The following is a 23314-nucleotide window of genomic DNA, read 5'->3' as shown; positions in this document are numbered from 1 at the left end:
ACCTTGTTCAAGAATATCAATTTAGGAAGGAAACTTCTGTCCAAACCTGGTCTGGTCTACATGTGACTCCAGATCCACAGCATTGTGGTTGACTCTTAAATGTCTTCTGGGCAACTAGGGATAGGCAATAAATGTTGCCAGAAAAGCCCACATCTTGTAAGTGAATAAAATCACCTTCTTTCCCGACAAATAGATGACGCTGCAGTTCATGACATCACTCCTTTGGTGGTCTCACTGCAGGTCACTTCATTTTTTTTATTCATTTGTGGGACTAGCATTGATAGCCCATCCCTATTTGCCCTTGAGAAGGTGATGGTAAGTTGCTTTCTTGAATCGCTGCAGTCCACTTGCTGTGGTTGACCTACAATGCTGGTAGGGAAGGAATTCCAGGATTTTGACCCAATGACTGTGAAGGAACAGTGGTATATTTCCAAGTCAGGGTGGAGAGTGGTTTGGAACTTGCAGGTGGTGGTGTTCCTAAGTGCCTGCTGCCCTTGTCCTTCTCAGTGGAAGTGGTTGTGGGGTTTGGAAAGTGCTGTCTAAGGATCTTTGGTGAACTTCATGCCTTTCATCTTCTCCCACTCACCTCTCATTTAAAAATGTTTACTTACTGCAATAAACTTGAGTTAAAGCACATGTTCCCCTTTGCATCAAATTCCCTCTTGAACCAAATTTGCAGCAGCACGTTCACTCGGCCTCCATCTGACTCCAATGAAGTCTGCTTCATATCAACTGTGGTCCTAACTCCGTATGAATGACAGCTGGCATTGTAAAGTTGCTGTGGCAGAGGACTGTCAAATAGGAAGCTGCATGTTAGGTAACGCTGTCAGATGCCTCATGTGCAATCAATATCTGCCACTTCATTACAATCAATGGAGCACTCCTCGCACCACAGTGGTACTAACCCAGTCACATTTGTCAGGGTACACATGTAAAATGTAAAACAAGCTACAATATTCAGCAGATCACATACCACCTGGTTTCTCATCATAACTATACAATATGCTCATCTTAAAGCTTTTCACTGCACACTTTAATGGGAAAAGGACACATCCACAAAAGATGCTCTTTTGAACTGAGTGCACTTTTGAATTCTGCCCTGCTTAGATTTGTTACAGTCAGCCAGTGATTGCCTTGATTGATCAGGTTTCACCCCAAACAATCTGAAAGGTTCACAATAACAAGCTACATTGAATATGACTGAGCTGATTAATGTATATGGGTTTCACCTCTAACACTGTCAGCATTTGTCAACAAGTGGTTATGCAGGGGAGAAGAACTGAAGACATTTATACGCAACTGAGCTTGGAGAAAATAAAAATAACGCCGGCAGGTACATGTTTCATATGTAGTTGGGTTGTGAACACACTCCTTGGTTTTCAAAGTTGGGCCAGCCAACAAAATTCTGGTGGTGGAGGGTGTAAATGAGTATTCATGACATACTAATGATGCAGACTGGTTTCTGCTTATGAAGGAAGCAACTTGTTTTTACAATTTGGTCATGCAATCTACGAACTGCTGGTCAGACTAGATTATAGGCACATTTGTAAATGCCCTTCAGAATACAGTAGTAGGACTGGGCATTCAACCATCGAGCCTGTTCTGCCACTCAGCTAGATCATGGTGAGAACGTAAGAAAGAACAGAGTCGAAAACTCAGTCTTTCAAGCTCTTTTCCCATTCAATAGGATCATGACTAATCTGCCTCATCTCCTACCTTTTGATTTTTCATCCCAAACTTTCCTACATTAAACTACATTGAGTCACAGAGATATACAGCATGGAAACAAATCCTTCAGTCCAATTTGTCCATGCCAACCAGGTATGCTAAATTAGTCTCGTCCTATTTGCCAACATGTTGTCCAAATCCCTCTAAACTCTTCCTATTCATATACTCACCAAGATACCTTTTCAATACTGTCATTGTACCAGCTTCCACCACTTCCTCTGGCAGCTCAGTCCATACATGCACCACTCACTCAGTGAAAACATTGCCCCATGGGTCCCTTTTAAATCTTTCCCACTCACCCTAAAACTATGCCTCCTAGTTTTGAGCTTCCCCACCCAGGGGAAAAGACCATGTTTATTCACCCTATCCATGCCCCTCATAATTTTATAAATCTCTGTAAGGTCATCCCTCAGCCTCTGACACCCCAGGGAAAATAGCCACAGCTTATTCAGCCTCTGCCTATAGCTCAAATCCTCCGCCTGGCAACACCCTTGTGAATATGTTCTGAACCCTTTCAAGTTTCACAACATCTTTCCTATAGCAGGGAGACCAGAATTACATACACCATTCTAAAAGTGACCCATAACCAGGCTTTTGCCCACTCACTGAACCCTTCTATATTCCTTTGCAGATTTCTTACATCCTGATTATAACATGCCCTCCCATCTATTTTTGTATCATCAGTAAATATGAATACATTACATCCTGCGCACCCTCCAAATTACTTCTATGGATAGTAAACAGTTGAGCTCCGGGAACTGAAGCTTGTTGCAGTCTACTAGATACATCTTTCCAATCTGAAAAACAGCCATTAATCCCAACTTTCTGTACTCTGTGTGTTAACCAATCCTCAATCCATGCTAATACTTTACTCCAAATACCATGAGCTTCTATCTTGTGCAATAATCTTTTATGTAATTTTATTGAAAGCCTTCTGGAAAAAAAAATGCACTTCATCTGCTGGTTCATCTTAATCAATGCTGCTTGTTATATGCTTAGAGAATCTCAGGAAATTTGTTAACTTCATTTACTTTTCACAAAACCACGATGACTGTTGTGTTAAGCTTTTATAGATGTTCAATTTCCTCCTTAATAATGGACTCTGGCATTTCTCTGAAGATAGATACTAGACTAACTGCTCTAGATTAGAATGGTGCTGGAAAAGCACAACAGGTCAGGCAGCATCCGAGGAGCAGGAAAATCGATGTTTCGGGCAAAAGCCCTTCATCAGGATGGCTTTTGCCCGAAACATTGATTTTCCCGCTTCTTGGATGCTGCCTGGCCTGCTGTGCTTTTCCAGCACCACTCTAATCTAGACTCTGGTCTCCAGCATCTGCAGTCCTCACTTTTGACTAGGCTAACTGCTGCTTTCTCTCTATTTTTGAACAGGGGCGTCATATTGTCAGTTTTCCAATTTGTTGGAACCTTGAAGTTGTTGGAATCTTCCTAGAATATTTCAAGTAAAGCCTACAGTATCGCTGTAGCCATTTTACCACGTGCAGTATCATTGCTGCTCCCCCCCACCCCCGCCATGTACACCACACTGTTTGAAGCAACAGATACGAAAGCTTTTCTTCATATCCTGACCAGCATTTCACCTTCAACCAAAACAGATTATCTAATCAGCAATTCATTGCTGTTTGTGGGGTCTTTGTGTACAAATTGGCTGCCTCGTTCACCTATGTTTCAACAACAGATATACTGAAAATTACTTTATTGGCTGTAAAATTGATAAGAGGTGCTAAATTTGCAAGAAAGTACAAAAAATTAAAAGTTCCTTTTCTTGAACTGAAATACAAGTTTTTGACTATCACACCAAAGTAGTATATTTTACTCCCAATAATTTTTTTTTTAATATTCTTGTATCATCATTTATTTTAACACTGTCCAAATCTTTTACATTGCATAGTACAGTATTGGATTTCAATCACATAAATTCACAATGAAAATAATTTTCCAATGACAAATTAAACCAGGTATTATGATCATCTTGGTATATTTACAGGCCCAATTCCAGGTCTTCAAGCTCCTTCAAAAGAGCATCTTCTTTGAGTATTTTCTCCAGCTGTAAATAGAGAGGCGTTGTAGTCAAAGAAATCAGTTCATAGCAATTGATGCTAATATAACCACGTCAGCAGAATACTTCAAATCAAGAAAAGTTAAATTTGACTCCCTCTAGCAGCTTTAATGGGCAATTACCTGGCTTAGAGTTGAAACAAAAGACCAGAAAAGTCCAAGATTTGATCTTAATCTCCCCAGAACAAGTTAGTCTCAACCAAGATGATAACATGCACGTGTTATGAAGGTGAAGACAAGGAACAAGACCCCTATCCCTTACCCGTTACCCCTACAAAGCCAAGAAGGATAGAAGATTTTCATTGTCACAAGGTAAGACACCATCGTGCAGACTGCTGAAAGTTATAGGGTAAATCATGTGACTTAGAGTCATAGAAATATAAAGCACGGAAACAGACTCTTTAGCCCAACCCGCCTAAACCGACAAGATATCCTAAATAAATCTAGTCCTATATTCCACGTTGTCATGCACACAAGATCAATGCAGAGAAAGACAGAGTAAACAAACACATTGATTGCTCTGTGGGATCAAGTATAAATACAGCTGTAACAATAATGAGAGTTCCAGGGAATTTTTTTAAAGGATGCAGAAGACAACCAAACTCTTGTTAGGGAAAGGCATGGCTTTTCAAACAGGCAGTGTGACATAATTGCCAAGGTTTTAGTGAATAGTATCAGTGGAGAGTATACACCTGTACCTCTGGAGAGAGTGCACCTTGATTGTGACTTATTGCCTGGAAAAGTAACTGTAAGGGTTGTCCATAGTATATCTGTAGCTAGAGTCAACCTACTCCTGGAGAATGATCTGGTTGGAGAAAATGTAATGCTTTCTCCAGTAGTTATGGAAAGATCACATGAGGTCAAAGAGACAGAGCAATTACAGGAAGTAGCTGCAGAGATGTTTCCTTCATGCTTCATGACCTGAGCAATGACTTAACAAAGACCATAACTGAAGGTCAAGTTGGCATTCAAAGACATAATTTGATTATCTGAACATTTCTTTGGGGATTTGGAAAATCCGAGAAAAACGTTCAGTAATTCTCCTCCAGTTGAACAGGCCAAACCAGTGAAGAATTAAGTAGCCCAACTGGTTTTAACTTAAGCTGAAGAAGAAGGCATGCCAGAATAGTACTGTAATAAAAATGTGATTCTGATGAGGACGTGGAGATCTCCTCACAGACAAAAGAACCAAGAGTGGAATAGCAGTTCACCAGCTGGTGGCACCACCTCAAATACTGTCAAATAGCTCAGGAAGTTGCTAGGGCAAGACATGGGAATCTGGAAGCCCCCAAAACATGTCGGTAGATATTTACACTGGTCAGGTCTTCACAAGGACATGGTGCCACATTTGCCAGATGGTGGGAAAACAGTTAACCTGGTACCTCTAATTTCTATACCAGTTCTTCATAAACCATTTAGTGGACTATGTTGGACCTTTAATAAAAACAAAGCAGGACACCTATATATTTTTACTAATCTGCTATTAGATTTCTGGATACTATACACTTGTGAACAATCACTGCTAAATTAATTGATGAGAAGTTAACCAGGTCCTTCGTTCAATATGGATTTCTGATGGAGATCCTTTTGGATCAAGATTTCAATTTGAACTTTAGTCAACATTTGTAACTGCTAGGATTTGTTCAAATAAGTCAGGTTAATGCTGATTGGCCAATGCATTGCTCTGAAAAATAAACCAGTGAATGACCATTGTTGAGTTGAAACAAGCAGAATGTACGTACATGTTCGTTCTGTCTGTAAAGGAACAGGGGCCTATGTGTTAATACATGCAGCTTTCAATAGAAGCAAGCCGGAATGTCAATCCTAAACTGGCTATCAGTATATTTCTTACACTTAGGATTATCCTGCAAATATTGTCCAAGTGTGCAATCGCATTTAGTGTTGGGAATTTTGCAAGTGCCGTCTGGTTAAGTACAGTCAGTACCTTACTCGTTGAGAACAGTCAAAACAGGATGCTATTAGTGCTGTTTGCATCAGTATGTTGTCTCACACAAGCTGCCAGTCTTTGCAACATATGTCCTGCACCCTAGCATTGCAATGACACTGAAATTCATATGCCACATTACCGATTTGTGATACAGGCAGAATGCGTTTTTAGCAGCATCCTGTTAATGGAGGCACCACTCATGTTGCAGCTGCTTTTAAACAAACCCTGGTCATTAACAGGTGCATTCTCCATGACAGTGTTTTTATCAAACATGAGTCCACTTATTGAACAACCAGCACTCCCATGCACTATACATTCTTTTTCCTTTAGTTTTGTAAGTTTTGTGAATTATCCTGATTAGTACAAAGTGTAAATCTTTGACAACGTGTGTCTGTTTTGGTAATACTCAATTTTATGATTACTGATTGGTGGGTCTCATTGTTGTAGATTTGATATAAAGCAAGTGTACAATTGACCATTAAATTTATGTTGTGACCTATGTAGGAGAAGGACTTGAGAGAGTCAATGTACTCCTCCAGCCTTGGTCATAACACATTTCAGAACCCATCGAACCAAAGAGGAAGCAAATATCTTCAATCTTCAGGACTCTCTGAGGAAAGGAGAAAAACAAACTCCCAACTTCTGATTTCTCTCGTCATTTACTGACAGATCTACTGTTTGATTTCTGAGTGTCGCTCCAGCACACCAAACCCTTCAGAGATCGCTGGGACAGGGAACAGAGACTTGTAGGTGGCATCCAAATGAGAGCACGGAGCGAACAGAGAATTGTTTGGTACTTGGCTATTTGCCAGCTGCATGCAAACCCCTAGATAGAAACCATTAACTTTTTCAGTACCTGGTTTTTTTCTAGTTGCTTGCCAGATGCTTCTTGTTCTTTTAGTTGTTCAATTGCTTTAAGTTTCTGCAACAAAAATGTCCTTTGTTAAGTGGTGAGCAGTCAAAGGCTTTGCGATGTGATCAAACCCATTTCTGTGATAAATGGAAGTGCAAAACATGGTTTTACTGCAAAAATAGGAAAAATATTTTTAATTCATTCATCAAAATGGAAACATCAACATATACACACTGATTTGTTTTGCTGTTCGCCTTCTCCCCCAACAGCCCCACACATCTTCCTGAAAGCTTACTTTTTTGATGTTCTTAATTTTCTTATCAACTTCTGGGTCACCGTGGCCCTCAGAACACTGTACAGCTCTAGGTTCTGGGTCAGATGGTGCTTCATGTGTAACATCTGACTTGCTCTCCTGCAGTGGGTAGGGGGGGGGAGCGGAAAGGAGGGTCATTAATATCAGCAACATCTGCTCGCACTCCCAAATGCTTTTGTAAAGCCAAGCTCTTAACAACTTGGAGCCACAGAGAAAAGTGATTCTGATAGGTTAGGGAAGTAGCAGATGTTGCGAGGGTAATCTGAGGTGATTGAGATAGCGTGTGAAAATACCTGTTTTGCTGCCTTCCGAGCCTCTCGTTTCTTTTGATTTTTTAGAGCAGCTTTTGAAAGTTGCTTATCCGCAGTTTGTGGTTTCATGTTCTGAGGTGGCTCCTCTTCATGCTAGTTGGAAAGAAAATAGGTTATACGTGATATGCAGGTGTACATGGTATTATAAATAAACATTTAATCAATGTACAATCAGCAATCTTTGGTTTAAATCTTACATATGCTCATTTTGCACTCACAAGTTTACGGTTCACAGTACACAATATTTCTCACCACTAAGCAAGCTATGCAACAAATGTTACCAAATTCATTTCAAGTCCATCAAATGTCCTTCCTTCCCCTAGACAGGAACCAGCACATTGCTTTCGTGAACATGTAGAAATTTTAACATTGAATGTCAGCATGTTAAATAGCCATGGGCTGCATTATTGCAAAATCAGATCCTGCCCTCAACAGACATACTACTAAAGAGCAGTGTCTAGATTGAGATCAGGGATGTAAACCCTTAGTTATTTTCCAATTCCTGCTCAAGTGCATTTCAGTCAATTGTAATACTGTTGTCTGAGATAAGATCAGCAAGGCAGGAGGAGAGAGAACTTTTATTAAGATTAAAAATGTATGGATTTTTACATTTTGAACAAAAGACTTTTGAAGGAACAGGAACAACTTTTAATGGTTTTCCTTGCTCATTTTTACTGGGAGGAGAGACTGAGTCCAATCTTTGGAGTTTGAAGAATAAGAGGTCATCTCATTCAAATATCCAAGCAGTTGACACAAAATACATTGATGCTCATTTCCTCTGACTCGAAAATTGCAAACAACCTAATGTTTCAGAATAAGTGATGGCCATTTAGAACTGAGATGATTTGATTTATTACTGTCACATATACCAAGAAACCGTGAAAAGTGTCGGTTTATGACAAGGAGAAATACCTTCATTCAGCGAACAGTGCAAATTTTCTATCCTCGGGGACTTAGTTGCTGAAAACAGTCAGAACAGAGACTGGCAAAATTTAGTAAGGGGATCAAGTAAAATGGGTATGAAGTGGGAAACAAAACCAGTATCAGCCATGATCTCACTGAAGAGCAAAGCATGAATCGAAGGATTAACTCCTGCATCTATTTTTAATGTTCTTATTTATCACTTGAAGATATATTCAACATAATATATTCTCTTAAATATATTCAACAGGATGAGGAAAGGCCTGATATTTCCCTCACAGAGGAATTAAAACGTGCAGAGTTATGGGCTATCTTTGTGATATAAAGCATAACTAGTCTGACTCAGGCATGGCAAAATATAGCCTTTGCATGAATTGACTAACTTGACATTTAGCACCGGTCTACATGATAGCCTTAGAGTGAAATCAATTATGTCTATGTTTTTATGGATCATTATAGGTATGCTTCACTGAGCTCTTTAACTCACATATAAATTCAAATCAATTTTATGCATTTCAAATTAGGATATCAACAGATCTCGGGTGTTCTAATTTAGAATTCATCTATCAATGAGCTAACAAGCTTAAAACAGCCATATTCAGAACTCGACAAAGGCCAAATGCAAACTGGTCAAGCCAGTGAGTAAGAAGAACAAGGGCAAATGGGATCAGGTCGTCTTGTTTAAATTAGTTGGTTCCCAAGGCTCACTGTTTTACACGGTCCAGGTGATGTACATTAAGTACTTGAATGCTGATGTGATCATCCTCATCAGCTTGAGATGGTACATGAATCCAGGAACCAGGAGCTAAAAGGAAGGTATTACCTAGCTCTTCAGTTAGTTTCCAATCCACAGAATTTATTTCTATATCATTAACTATGATTATGTGATTCTGCTTAATACCTGCTGATTACATAAAGATGTACAGCACAGAAACAGACACTTTGGTGCAAACAGTCCATGCCAAGCAAATATCCTAAATTAATCTAGTCCCATTTGCCAGCATTTGGCCCATATCCCTCGAAACCTTCCTATTCATGTATCCATCCAAATGCCTTTTAAATGTTGTAATTGCACCAGCCTTCACCATTTCCTCTTGCAGCTAATTCCATACACGCACCACCCTCTATGTGAAAATGTTACCCCTTTAGGTCCCTTTCATATCTTTGCCCTCTCACCTTAAACCTATGTTCTCTAGTTTTGGACTCCTCTACCCTGGGAAAAAGATCTTGGCTATTCACCCTATCCATGCCCCTCATGATCTTACAAACCTCTGTAAGGTCACTGCTCAGCCTCCAACGCTCCAGGGAAAACAGCCCCAGCCTGTTCAGCCTCTCCCTATAGCTCAAACCCTCCAACCCTGGCAACATCCTTGTAAATCTATTCTGAACCCTTTCAAGTTTCACAACATCTTTGCTATTGTAGGGAGACCAGAACTAAATGGAATATTCCAAAAGTGGTCTAACCAGTGTTATGTACAGCCGCAACATAACATCCCAATTCCTATACTCAATGCAAAGACCAATAAAGGCTAAATACCTTCTTCATTATCTACGTGGGACTCCACTTCAAGAAACTATGAACCGGCACCTCAAGGTCTCTTTGTTCGGCAACACTTCCCAGGACCCTAGCATTAAGTGTATAAATCCTGCCCTGATTTGCCTTATTAAAATGCAACACCTTACATTTATCTAAATTAAACTATATCTGCCGCTCCTCAGCCCACTGGCCCATCTGACTAACATCCTATTGTGTTCTGAGATAACAGTAGTTCTTCACTGTTCACTACAGCACCAATTTCGGTGTCATCTGCAAACTTACCAACCATTCCTCTTATATTCACATCCCAATGACTTATATAAATGACAAACAGCAATGGATCCAGCACTGAATCCTTGTGGTACACCAGTGGTCACAGGCCTCTAGTCTGAGAAACAACGCTTTACCAACCCCCTCTGCCTCCAACTTTCAAGCCAATTTTGTATCCAAATGGCTAGCTCTCACTCACATGGATTCCATGTGATCTAACCTTGCTAACCAGTCTATCATGTAAAACCTTGTCAAACGCCTCGCTGAAGTCCATATGGACAACATCCACTGCTTTGCTTGCATCAGTCTTAAAACTGACATTGTAAGGATAATGTAGTACAAGGTATTAAAGGTGAGTGCCTCTTCAACTCATTTCAATTCAAAAGATAAACAAGTGTAAATGAATTACTTGAATACTGGGTATGGCATACTTAACAATGCAAGAAGTGTTCCAGGTGTGCATTTCAAACTCCTGGATGCTAAAAGTCAGAAAGAAAGCAGCAGTCTTAACTGTGGTGTGAATAGCACCAGGAACTGGTGCAATCGCTCACAAGGTAAGTCTGTCAAAGATCTCTCTTTGGATTCGTGGAACATGGTGCTCCATACACAGTTGAAATATCCTGTATTTATTGAGGCTAACTTACAATGACACATATATGTGTATACAGCAAACGTGGTTTTAACTGGTACCTTTAAACTGGCATTATCGATTAACTGGCAAAAAATTACATACCTCAAATACCAGATGTTTACTGCATTATCGTGATCTCTGCAATATCTGTTTAATCAGTTGAGGATGCGAGTGAGAAGGATCTCTACTGGTAAATTTTAATTATGGCAAAATTGCATTGTTATATAAGTGATTAATGTTGTAAATAAATTATAACAGTGATGTGTATGCCGCCTGCTTTGCTGACTGTGCAAAACAGCAACGAGGGTATGATAGAAACATCGAAGATAGGAGCAGGAGTAGGCCATTTGAGGCTGATCATCGAGCTCAATACACTCACCCAGCTTCCCCAATATCCATTCAGCCACATTTAACTCCTCGAAAACACAATGTTTTGGCTTCAATCATTTTCTGTTGCAGTGAATTTGACAGGCTCACCGCACTATGAGTGAAGAAATTTCTCCTTATCCCAGTCCCAAAGTGCTTATCCCTTATTCTTTCAAACTATGATTCCTGGTTCTGGATTCTCCCCACTATCCAACCTGTCTCGTACTGTTACAAATTCATAGGTTTCTATGAGATATTCCCTCATTCTTCTGAACTACAGTGAATACAATTCCTCACTGACTCAATCTCTCCTCATAGATCAGTCCTGCTATTCTGGGAATAAACTTGGTAAACCTTCACGGCACTCCCCCTAAAACAAGAACATCCTTCCTCAGATAGGGAGACCAAATTGCACACAATATTCCAGGTGTGCTCTTGCCAATGTCATGTCTAACTGCAGCAAGAAATCCTTGTTCCTGTAGTGGTGAAGTCTTTAAAAATGCACTGAAGTGCCAGCGATCAAATCTTGCAGGAGTGATTGAATCCACAACTTTTAACCCAGAGTGAACGAAGGGTTCAGATGAATTAAAATCCAAACTTCCCATTTCTTATTTCCCTATTAAATTCATAGCATGCTGTTCAATATTCGGGTGGGAGAAGAATGTACGGCATTTTTACACTGAGTCCTGAAACATTAATTTGACTTCAATGTATATTCAGAACAGACTTCTGGATGATGGCAAATTAAGAGCAAGAGCAAAAAAAACACTATAAAAAGTTGTACAGAAGTTAAAAAGGGAACCCAAACTCAAATAAGCAAACGTACAGAACCACACTCACCAATTTTGAGCTTGTTATTGGCTTGTTTCTCAATGCGGGGGGTCTGTAAGCCTGTGCAGGTTTGACATCAATACTTGGGACATCATTAGGAACGGTCTGATATTTGATGGGTTTCTCCGGGAAAGCCCCATCTACAAAAGGCTGCCATTGTACTTCCCAGAGCTCAGAGTTTGCTGGCACTTCAACTTTATGACGGACTGCGCCACTGTAGTGCCAGATCTTGTAGCCATTGCTAACCCGTAGTCTTGGTGAGCAGGTTGCTGTTACAATGTGCTCTCCATCTGGGCACCATGAGAAGACAGTTGTATCAGCAGCTTGGGGCTTAGAAATTTGCTTGTATTTTTTTACGTCCCAGACTTCCATCTGTCCTCGGAGGTTTCCAAAGCCCGCTAGCACAAGAATGTGTCCCTGAGGGCTGTAGAAGGCCGCATTCCGAGGCCCAGTGCCAAAATCAAAGACTGGGTCACACTTATGGTTGAAGACTGTAGCTTTGGCAGGCATGAAACCATACACAGCACAAAATTCAAGCGAGTTTGGATTCCAGACTACATCATAAATTGGGCCATTTTTTGCTGAAAGAGAAAATTGTTTCAACAGTAAGGTGCTGTCACTCCAGCATAATATGGCAATAACAACAACTTTTCATTTACATAGTGGCTTTAACAGGGCACTTCACTGAGGGGTAATCCGAGAAAAATGGATACTAAACTAAAGAAGACATTAGGAATTTTGGTGAGGCGCTGGCATTCTTGCTCAAGACAGGACCATACGTTCAAGCCTTCTCATAGAGTTCAACATAAATTTAGGTTGACAATTTTGGCAGTAACGCGTGAATGCCAGAATAAATGAAGGCCCTGCAAGTTTAACTGTGTGCAATTGATCCAATGGCAAAGTGTAGAGTTCTCTCAGTACTCTGACCAACATTCACACCCTCAAAACTCAACTAAGATCAGAAGATCTGATCATCGATTAACCAATTTGTGGAATTTGTTTGTTCTAATTGGTCATCCAAGTTGTAAATAACAACAGTAATTGTACTTCAAAAAGCAATCCATAAGATGAAAAGCAATATGGGACATGACAAAGGCCTGAGAACGCACAATGCGAATGCAAGTTACTTCAATCTATACAGGTGTATTCCATTATTCCAATGCATTCCCTGTCAGTCTTATGCCGAACACCCTTCATAAAACTGAGCTCATCCAAAACCTTCCTAAATTGCATCAAGTGTTTTTCACCCATCACCCTGTGCTCACTAATCTACAATGGCTCTTGGTCATGCAACACTTTGATTTTAAACTTCTCTTCCTCATTTTCAATTCTCTCCCACATCTTTCCCCCTCCTGATCTCTCGAACCCTCTTCACCTCAACAACCCTCAGAGATTTCTGCACTCTTCCAATTCTAACCTCTTCTACACCCTCAATTTTTAATTACTCTGCCATTGGTTGCTAAACCTTCAGCTACCTCTATATTAAAGCCTGGAATTTCATCCCTAAACTGGCCCATCTCTACCTCCCCTTTTAAGATGTTCCTTAAAACTTATGTCTTTGACCATGACTTTGGCCACTTATGCTAATATGTCCTGATGTGTTTCACTGCTAAATTTTTTTGATAACAGTCCTTTGAAGTGGCTTGGGGAAATTGTACTGCATTCAAGGGTATACTAACTTGAGAAGCAGTAAACTGCACTAAATACTATACAGGCACATCAAGCTATGGGGATTTACAGCACAAAAGCAGGTCAATTCACCAAGTCTTGTAAGATAGCACCCTCCAAACCCACGGCCATGTCTATCTAACAGGGAGAGGACAGCCAATACATGGCAACACCACCAACTGAAGGATCCCCCTAGTCACTCACTATTTTGATTTGTGGGATTATGGGTATACCTGAATCTATTAGACTTACAGGGGTTTAAGGAGGCAGCTCACCACCAGCTTCTCAAGGGCAACTAGGGATGGGCAACAAATGCTGTTCCAGCCAGTCATACCCACTCCCTGGATTGAATTGAAAAAATATTTAATCTCTTGCACCTGCTCAAGTTCTGACATATTACACAACGCGAACACCATTCCGTTGGAGAGGAAGTAGATTGGAGAATAGGAAGTAGCTCATTAGCTTTTGGAGGGACATAACTGGTGGGATAACTCAAACGGTAAAGTCCTGGAAGTCTTAAGTTGGCTAACCAGCATTAGGAAAGAAGTTCATAAGCAACAACATGGCAATTTTTTCTTACTTTTGCCTTTCTCATTAATAGAAAATATTGCATTGAAATGGACTCGCAGGTAGACAGGATAGTGAAGAAGGCGTTTGGTATGCTTTCCTTTATTGGTCAGAGTATTGAGTACAGGAGTTGGGAGGTCATGTTGCGGCTGTACAGGACATTGGTTAGGCCACTGTTGGAATATTGTGTACAATTCTGGTCTCCTTCCTATCACAAAGATGTTGTGAAACTTGAAAGGGTTCAGTAAAGAGTTACAAGGATGTTGCCAGGGTTGGAGGATTTGAGCTATAGGGAGAGGCTGAACAGGCTGGGGCTGTTTTCCCTGGAGCGTCGGAGGCTGAGGGGTGACCTTATAGAGGTTTACAAAATTATGAGGGGCATGGATAGAGTAAATAGGCAAAGTCTTTTCCCTGGGGTCGGGGAGTCCAGAACTAGAGGACATAGGTTTAGGATGAGAGGGGAAAGATATAAAAGAGACCTAAGGGGCAACTTTTTCACACAGAGGGTGGTACGGGTATGGAACGAGCTGCCAGAGGAAGTGGTGGAGGCTGGTACAATTGCAACATTTAAGAGGCATTTGGATGGGTATATGAATAGGAAGGGTTTGGAGGGATATGGGCCGGGTGCTGGCAGGTGGGACTAGATTGGGTTGGGATATCTGGTCAGCATGGACGAGTTGGACCGAAGGGTCTGTTTCCATGCTGTACATCCCTATGACTCTATTATATTTCATAAGGTAGATACGATAAGGAAGTCATTCAGCTTGTCATCACTCATCCGTCTATAAAGCATCTGTGCTCCTTCATGACAGCATTCAGCTGCTCCTTGTATCTAATTCTTGCTTTTGCTCATTCTAGCATGTGTGTTTGGCCTCCTGCCTCATTTTATTTAACAGTAATGTTCTATATTCTTGTTTTCTGAGCTGTTCCACTAGATAACCCAATACCCAAGATCAGAGATATGAAAAGGCCTGGCCCCAGATGGCTATATGCAGGTGTAGAATCAGGAATTCTCTGCCACAGCAAGATATCCCAAGTATTCTACTTGATTCATGACTGCTCTCCTCAGTACAATTAAGTATCTAACTCCGAAGTGGAGAATAATCTATCCCAGTTAGCACAACCATGTGGGAAACCACGGGCAAATATCCAGATCCAAACAATGAATAAAAACAGCAAAACAACAGTGTTCCAAACTCAAATGCACACATTCCTGGACAGCTGATCATATGACATCTGATCACATCATCTTATTGCAGTTTCCAAATGTTTCAGCATTCATTCTATAAAAGTGAGCACAATGCCATCATCAACACACTTAACCCAGCCTTCAATGCAATGAATCCACAGTGTTGGCACTAAACCCTGCTATTTCCATTATGTTGCTGAATCGTTAGGGAATAACGACGATGGCCTATGGCTATTAGTGAAAGAACTCATTTTATTTCAACTGTAACCAAAAATGCAATTATAAAATAAACAAATCTGATAAAACACAAACCAGAGATGTCAGCATTCATGAAACCATGACAGCAGCGCACTGCAGCCAAGATTAGAATGGTGCTGGAAAAGCACAGCAGGTCAGGCAGCATCCGAGGAGCAGGAAAATTAACGCTTTGGGCAAAAGCCATTCTGATGAAGGGTTTTTGCCTGAAACGTCTATTTTCCTGCTCCTCGGATGCTGCCTGACCTGCTGTGCTTTACCAGCACCACTAAAATCTTGACTCTAATCTCTAGCATCTGCAGTACCCACTTCCACCTAGCAGTGCACTGAAGCCTTTGCAATGCCTGCAGACTATGTTGTGAGTTATAAGAAGTGACAGCATTAGCAATTGTGTAGTAGCAACAAAACAAATACATACCAAGCGAACCCTTAAAAGTTGCAACCTCAATGCATGAAAGTTACTGTTAATAGATTAGATTAGATTAGATTATATTACTTACAGTGTGGAAACAGGCTCTTCAGCTCAACAAGTCAACACCGACCCGCCGAAGCGCAACCCACCCAGACCCATTCCCCTACATTTACCTCTGCACCTAACACTACGGGCAATTTAGCATGGCCAATTCACCTGACCTGCACATTTTTGGACTGTGGGAGGAAACCCACACAGACACGGGAGAATGTGCAAACTCCACCCAGTCAGTCGCCTGAGGCGGGGATTGAACCTGGGTCTCTGGCGCTGTGAGGTAGCAGTGCTAAGCACTGTGCCACCCTAGTAGAGAGAATTAAAATTCTCAAAGCAGGTAGGCAATGCCTGAGCCAGGAGATAGCTTGGAATGATGGTTAGGTGGGAACTGCAAACACTAACTGCAGAAGCAACTCAGCTGAACCACAAATGCAAAGGGTTTCTCTTCCAGGTTGTGTGCAATCATGCTCGAGGGACCAATCTTCAGTTCTGTTTGGTAGGGCTGGTTACCCCATTCCCCAGAATATTAAAGAAATAACACTTACCTTGAGTTTGTAATTTTTATGCTGTATATCAATGGATTTCGATTGGACATGGCAATCTATTAACAATCTCTAACCTTTTAGAGAATTGGATTATAATCCAAAACAACCTAAATGTTTCAAATCTAATGCCTGAGAATTTTCAGTTGTGCGCATCACAGATGACAGATATCTCGGGAACTGGTCATTGACTTCAGGAAGTAGAGTGGAGGGCACGCCCTGTCTGCATCAATGGTGCTGAGGTGGAGGTGGCCAAGGACATCAAGTTCCTTGGAGTAATGAACACCAACAATCTGTCCTGGTCCACCCATGTTGATACTACAGTCAAGAGAGCACATCAACGTCTCTACTTCCTCAAGAGGCTAAGGAAATTTGGCATATCCATGAAGACTCTTACAAATTTTTATAGATGCAACATAGAAAGTATCCTATCTAGATGCATGGCAGTTTGATTTGGCATCTGCCCTTCCCAAGACCGAAAGAAATTACTGAGTTGTGAACCCAGGCCAGTCCATCACACAAACCATTTCCCATCCACTGACGTCATCGATACTGCCACTGCATCAGGAAAGCATTAACATAATCAAAGACCCCTCCCACCCATTATAATCTCTTCCACCGTCCCCCATTGGGCAAAGATATAAAAGCTTGTATACATATAAGAACTTCCCCACTGTTATCAGACTTTTAAATGGACCTTATTAATGTTAATATTGATCTCTCTTTGCATTTTTGGCAGCTGTAACATTGTATCCTGCACTCCGTTCTGTAACCCTGATGCATTTGTCTAGAACAATCTGCCTGTGAAGCATATAAGACAACAGTTTTCATTGTACTGTGGTACATGACAGTAATTAATCAAATCAAATTATTCAAAATTTGTGATTTCTATAACCCTATTTTTCAAATAAGTTACCTACTAATAACATGCAAATACTAGACATGTACAGCCAATCACTGAGTATCACTGAGGTGCAAGTTACTGCCCTCGACATCAAGACTGGATTTGACTCAGTGTGGCATCAAGGAGCCTGAGCAAAACTATCAATCAAAATCAGAGGGAAAACCCTCTGCTGTTGCAAGGCAAAGGAAGAGATTGTGGTTGTTCGAGACTAGTCATCTCAGCTTCAGAATATCTTTGCAGCCTTCCTCAGAATCATGTCCAGGACCCAATCATCTTTAGCTGCTTCATCAATAACCTTGCCTCCATCATAAAGTCAAAAGTGGGGATGGTCGTTGATGATCACACAACGTCCCACCATCACTACCCCTCAGATACTGAAGTAGTCCATGTCCAAATTCAGGAAGGCCTAGATAATTTCCAGACATCTGGCAAGTAACATTCATGTCACACAAATGCTATGCAATGACCAATACCAATAACACAGAATCTAATCATCACGCTTTGTCATTCAACAGCCTTACAACTACTGAATTGTCCACTATCGACATCCTGGGGACTTATCACTGATCAGGAACTGAACTGGATTAGCCATATAAGTACTGTGGTTACCACAGCACATAAGAGGCCAACAATCCTGCAGTAAATAGCTCACCTCCTTTCTCCCAAATCCTGTCCACCATCCACAAGCTGCAGGTCAGGAGTGTGATGCAATACCCTCCACTTGTCTGGATAAGTGCAGCTTCAAACCACTCAAACAAATTGACACCATCCTGGACAAAGCAGCCCATATGACTGGCACCATATCTACAAAACTCACTCCCCTATTACCAATACTCAGTAGCAGCTGTATGAACCACCCACAAGGTGCATTGCAGAAATTACCAATTCAATCACTATTGCCACAAGAATAGCCAATCCATGGGAACACCATCACCTGAAAACTCCTCTCCAAGCCATACACCATCCTGACTTGGAAACATATCGCCCTTCATTTAGCATCGCTGGGTCAAAATCCTGGAACTCCCTCCCTAACTGCATTGTGGGTCGCCTCCATCAAGTGGACAGCAGCAGTTCAAGAAATATACTCACCACCACCTTTCAAGGGCAACTAGGGATCGGCAATAAATGCTGGCCCAGCCAGCAATGCACACGCGCCCATGACTGAGTATTTAACAAATATCATTGACATTATTGTGTGACAAACAGATTTACGCAAGAAAGAAAAATTTGATTGCATTTATCAAACAACTAACTAACAGGCATTAACAGCTTTCAGAACATATTTGATAAAACAAATGTGGAAAAAGAATACATACGCAGCTGCACTAATGCACTTTCTCCATTCGATGCTATATAGTGCAGGGTTTGTTCACCATAATATGATGCTCCAGACTTGTCGACATCTGTGCTGGCTATCACCAATACTGCAGTTCCTAAAGGAAGACAGTGGCTATTAGTAATCTCAGGCATGCATCAATTTGCATTAACATAGTACCTTAATACCTTTAAAATGCCTCAGCGCACTTCACAGGGCCCTTCCCAAACAGTGAACTGTGAAAAGGTGTTAGAACTGCGAAAAGGTGTTAGAACTGCTGGCCTTAGACGTGATCAAAGATGTAGGTTGTACGGTTTGTCATAAAACAGGAGAGAGAAGTAGAGGGGTTTAAACAAGAAGTTCCAGAGCTGACAGCCCTGGCAGCTAAACAAACAGCCACCAATTAATGAAATTCAGAGTGAGAATGCTCAAGACGGCATCACTGGAGGAACACAGGGAACTTGGAGACTTGTAACCCTGGATAGAGCTATCAAAATAGGAAAGCGTGAGGCCACGAAGAGATTTGAAAACAAGATTAAGCATTTTAAAATCGAGAAGTTGCCAGGTCAGGAGTGAATGTGGGTCAGCAAGCATATAGCTGATGCGTGAAAGGACTTAGTGCGAGTTTAGATAAAAGCAGCAGTGTCCAAGTTCATGGAAAATGGCCAGCTGTGAATTGGAGTAGCCATGTCTGGAGGTAATTAAGGATGAAGGTTTCATCAGCAGAGGAGCTGAGACAGCAGTAGAGATCCACAATGTCACAGAAATGGAATTAGGCAGTCTTGCAGACCGACTAAATGTGTGGCCTGAATCACATACAGTCAGAGATGTACAGCACGGTCCAACTCATTCATGCCGACCAGATATTTTAAATTAATCTAGTCCCCTTTAGCAGCATTTGGCCCATATCTCTAAACTCTTCCTATTCTTATACCCATCCAGATGCCTCTTAAATGTTGCAATTATACTAGCCTCCACCACTTCCTCTAGCAGCTCATTCCATACACGTACCACCGTCTGTGTGAAAATGTTGCTCCTTAGGTCTCTTTTATATCTTTCCACTCTCACCCTAAACCTATGTCCTCCAGTTCTGGACTCCCCCACCCCAGGGAAAAGGCTTTACCTATTTACCCTAACCATGTCCCTCATGATTTTATAAACCTCTGTAAGGTAACCCCTCAGCTTTCAACACTCCAGGGAAAACAGCTCCAGCCTAGTCAGCTTCTCCCAATAGCTCAAACCCTCCAATCCTGGCAACATCCTTTCATCATCTTGGGGAAAATAGAATAGCAAATACCTTCTTCATTAGCTTCAGCCAATTACCAAGCTGAGGCATGGAATCAATGGCCAGGAGGTCAAGTGTACCTCACAGTGCCAGGGACTCAGGTCTGATTCCACCCTTAAGTTACTATCTTTGTGGAGTTTGCACATTCTCCCCTCATCTGCATAGATTTACTCCAGGTGCTTCGGTTTCCCAGAATGGAGGCTAGCAAGGGGGAAGCGAGTCCTAGAGAAAACTTACCTTGGAACATCTGAAAGCCAGTACAGAGTGGACTGGAGGCTTGGAGTGAACCAGGAATAGTTGTTGGACTGGGGTCTGGGCTGGGCTGTCAAACAACATGTGGAAACCCCTGTGCTGAACTACTGCAATGGGGCAGCACTGTGGCTCAGTGGTTAGCACTGTTGCCTCACAGCACCAGGGACCCAGGTTCGATTCCCACCTTGGGCAACTGTCTGTGTGGAGTTTGCACATTCTCCCCGTGTCTGCGTGGGTTTCCTCCGATTTCCTCCCACAGTCCAAAGATGTGCAGGTTAGGTAGATTGGTCATGCTAAATTGCCTGTAGAGTTAGGTGCATTAGTAAGGGGGAATGGGTCTGGGTGGGTTACTCTTTGGAGGGTTGATGTGGAGGTACTCTGGGTTCCTCCCACAATCCAAAAAAGATGCGCAGAGCAGGTGAACTGGCCATGCTAAATTGCCCATAGTGTTAGGTGCATTAGTCAGGGGTAAATATAGGGTAGGGGACTGGGTCTGGATGGGTTACTCTTTGGAGGGTCAGTGTGGACTTGCTGGGCCGAAGGGCCTGTTTCCATACTGTAGGGAATCTAATAATCAAATCTATTATTTATTTGACTCTAATATCTATCCTTTTAACTATGTCATATTTCTAATTTATACTATGAATCACTGTAAAGTAATACAACTGCTTTTTGTATCTAAGATTTTTACCGAGGTATTTTGGACCTAAGATGGCATCATAAAAGGCGACAATTACACTTTTGACTGTACTCAGTTGAGTACACATGACAATAAAGGATATTCTACTCTATTCCCCCCGCAGTCTAAAGATGTGCAGGTTTGGTGGATTGACCATATTAAACTGCCCATAGTGGGTGTGCAGGGGAGCAGGCTAAGTGAGACATCCATGGGAAATGTGAGATTACAGGAACAGGGGGAAATGCTCTTCGGAGGGTCAACATGGACTTGTTAGGCTAAATGGCCTGCTTCCACATTGAAGGGATTCTATGATTCACACTCTGGTGTAGGCTACAGATGTGATGTTTGACACATGGCCAAAATGTCCACTATGCTTCAAATAACTGTTGATAGACTACTTAAAAATGGTAGTGAATGGAGGTATTGATTAAAACTGATATCCCAAGTTCTACACTGACCCTGCAGTCACACATGTACTTTCTATCAGGTTCACTGAATAGTAATCAGAAGCAAGAACTCTGTCTCATTTACTTCTCTGTCCTTGATGGGGGAATTGCAACACTGCTATTGTTACATTCTGGAACCTTATTCTCTTTGTGGTTTGATACTACAATGGGTGATTATGGTATCCAAAAAGTTATTGTTAAATCTTTATGTTTTCGTGGTCACTTGCTGAATTCTTTCTTTGAACCAGAAATGCCAATTTCTGAAGCTGACAATTCAGATCAGTAACTTAATAAAACTGAAAAGAGAAGTCATACTGCTCTGCAACTTACATTAGTTTAAGAAATTCAATTATCAATATTGTCAAAATACTGACACATCTAAACCAAAGAACTGAAATTTTAATGTTCTTTAGCTTTAAGGCCACAAGAGGGCAACATACTAGGCATCAGAGCCACACAAAATGGGTTCATATCATTAAAGCACAGGAACAGGCCCTTCGGCCTACCATGTCTCCACAGGGAAAAATCCCATTCTTACGAGAGGAAATTAAGGAGGACATATCAATGACCAAGACAAATGTACAAAGTGTGCACATCTGCTACTGGCAGCTCAATGTACAAGAGCTTATTTTCTCACCTTTTCCATGGTCTTTCGTACGCCACAAATGAGCCTGAAGAAATGTGGTAAAAGGCTAAACCTGGAACACTTGGAATGGGACTCAGATTATGTTAAAGTGAAGCTAACTCAATAAATGCTTTGGAAAATCTGCAATTACTCTCATCTCAGTTTTACTCCAGAATCACACACACTGATCATCCCAGTCAGTTGAACAAGCCCATTTTGGCATTTACAAACCTTCAAGGGGAAAGGTTTTTTCCACTTAGTACGTATTAAGCACTCAAACTGGCTATATAATAGTTCCGTTTAATGCAACATGTCTTAACGACAATTCACTTGAAATATGGCATGTTCATACAATGTTCATGGGGAATGTAGTTTGAGAGCATCTGTTTGAAGGTAAATCCACATCTGTCATTTGGGAATCTTTTAAAGGCCGGTTGATTAGACTTCTCAAGACCAGCATGTTCCTGTAAAAGTGGAGGATAAGGATGGCAAGATTCGGGAACCTTGGATGATAAGAGAAATTGTGAGCTTAGTCAGAAAGAAAAAGGATCCATATGTAAAACTGAAGACAGACAGAGCCCTCGTAGAATATAAAGAAAGCAGAAAGAATTTAACAAGGAGTTAGAGCGCTAAAAATGACTCTGCCAAACAGGATTAAGGAAAATCCCAAGGCATTTTATACATAACTTAGGAGCAAGCTGATAGCAAAGGAAAGGGTAGGTCCACTCAAGAACAAAAGAGGGAATTTATACATGGAGCCGGAGGAAGTGGGTGAGGTCTTTAACAAATACTTTGCATCAATATTCACAAAGGGGAAGGACATGGTGGATGGTGAGTCTAAAACGGGGTACCTTGATATTCTAGAGCATTGTTGTATAAAAAGAGGTTTGGTGTTTTGAAAAGCATTAACGTAGACTAGTCCCCAAGATCTATCCCTGAACAGCGAAGGAGGTGAGGGAGGAAATTGCTGGGGCCTTGAAATCTTTGTATCCTCTTTAGTTATAGGTGAGATCCCAGAGGACTGGAAAATAGCCAATGTGTTCCTTTGTTTAAGAAGGGCAACAGGGATAATCTGGAAAGTTACAGGCTGGCTAATCTTACATATTTGAGAAGATTCTTAGGGACAGGATTTATTCATATTTGGTAAACTGCGGACTATGAGTTATAGGCAGTATGGCTTTGTGCGGGTGAGGCCATGTCTCACAAACTTGGTTGAGTTTTTTGAGGAAGTGGCAAAGATGTTTGATGAGGGCAGGGCAGTAGGCGTTGTCTGCATGGACTCTAGCAAGGCCTTTGACAAGGTTCCTCATGGCAAGCTAATACAGAAGGTAAAGTC

General features: G+C 41.3%; 1 protein-coding gene across 1 annotated transcript in view; it reads right to left on the bottom strand.

The window, feature by feature from the left end:
- Positions 1–3556: 3556 nt before the first annotated feature.
- Positions 3557–23314, bottom strand: part of eif2a (eukaryotic translation initiation factor 2A) — a 61284-nt gene continuing 41526 nt past the window's right edge. The window contains exons 9-14 of the mRNA XM_072572044.1: positions 18693–18809; positions 11795–12366; positions 7212–7322; positions 6901–7017; positions 6609–6674; positions 3557–3793 (exon numbers count right to left, since the gene is read on the bottom strand). Coding sequence (XP_072428145.1) covers positions 3728–3793; positions 6609–6674; positions 6901–7017; positions 7212–7322; positions 11795–12366; positions 18693–18809 — 1049 coding nt within the window. The 3' untranslated portion in view covers positions 3557–3727. The remainder of the gene's footprint in view (positions 3794–6608; positions 6675–6900; positions 7018–7211; positions 7323–11794; positions 12367–18692; positions 18810–23314) is intronic.

This window comes from Chiloscyllium punctatum, chromosome 6, assembly GCF_047496795.1.
Source record: "Chiloscyllium punctatum isolate Juve2018m chromosome 6, sChiPun1.3, whole genome shotgun sequence".
Taxonomy (NCBI): Eukaryota; Metazoa; Chordata; class Chondrichthyes; order Orectolobiformes; family Hemiscylliidae; genus Chiloscyllium; species Chiloscyllium punctatum.
This window is presented reverse-complemented; position numbering and strand designations above follow the sequence as displayed.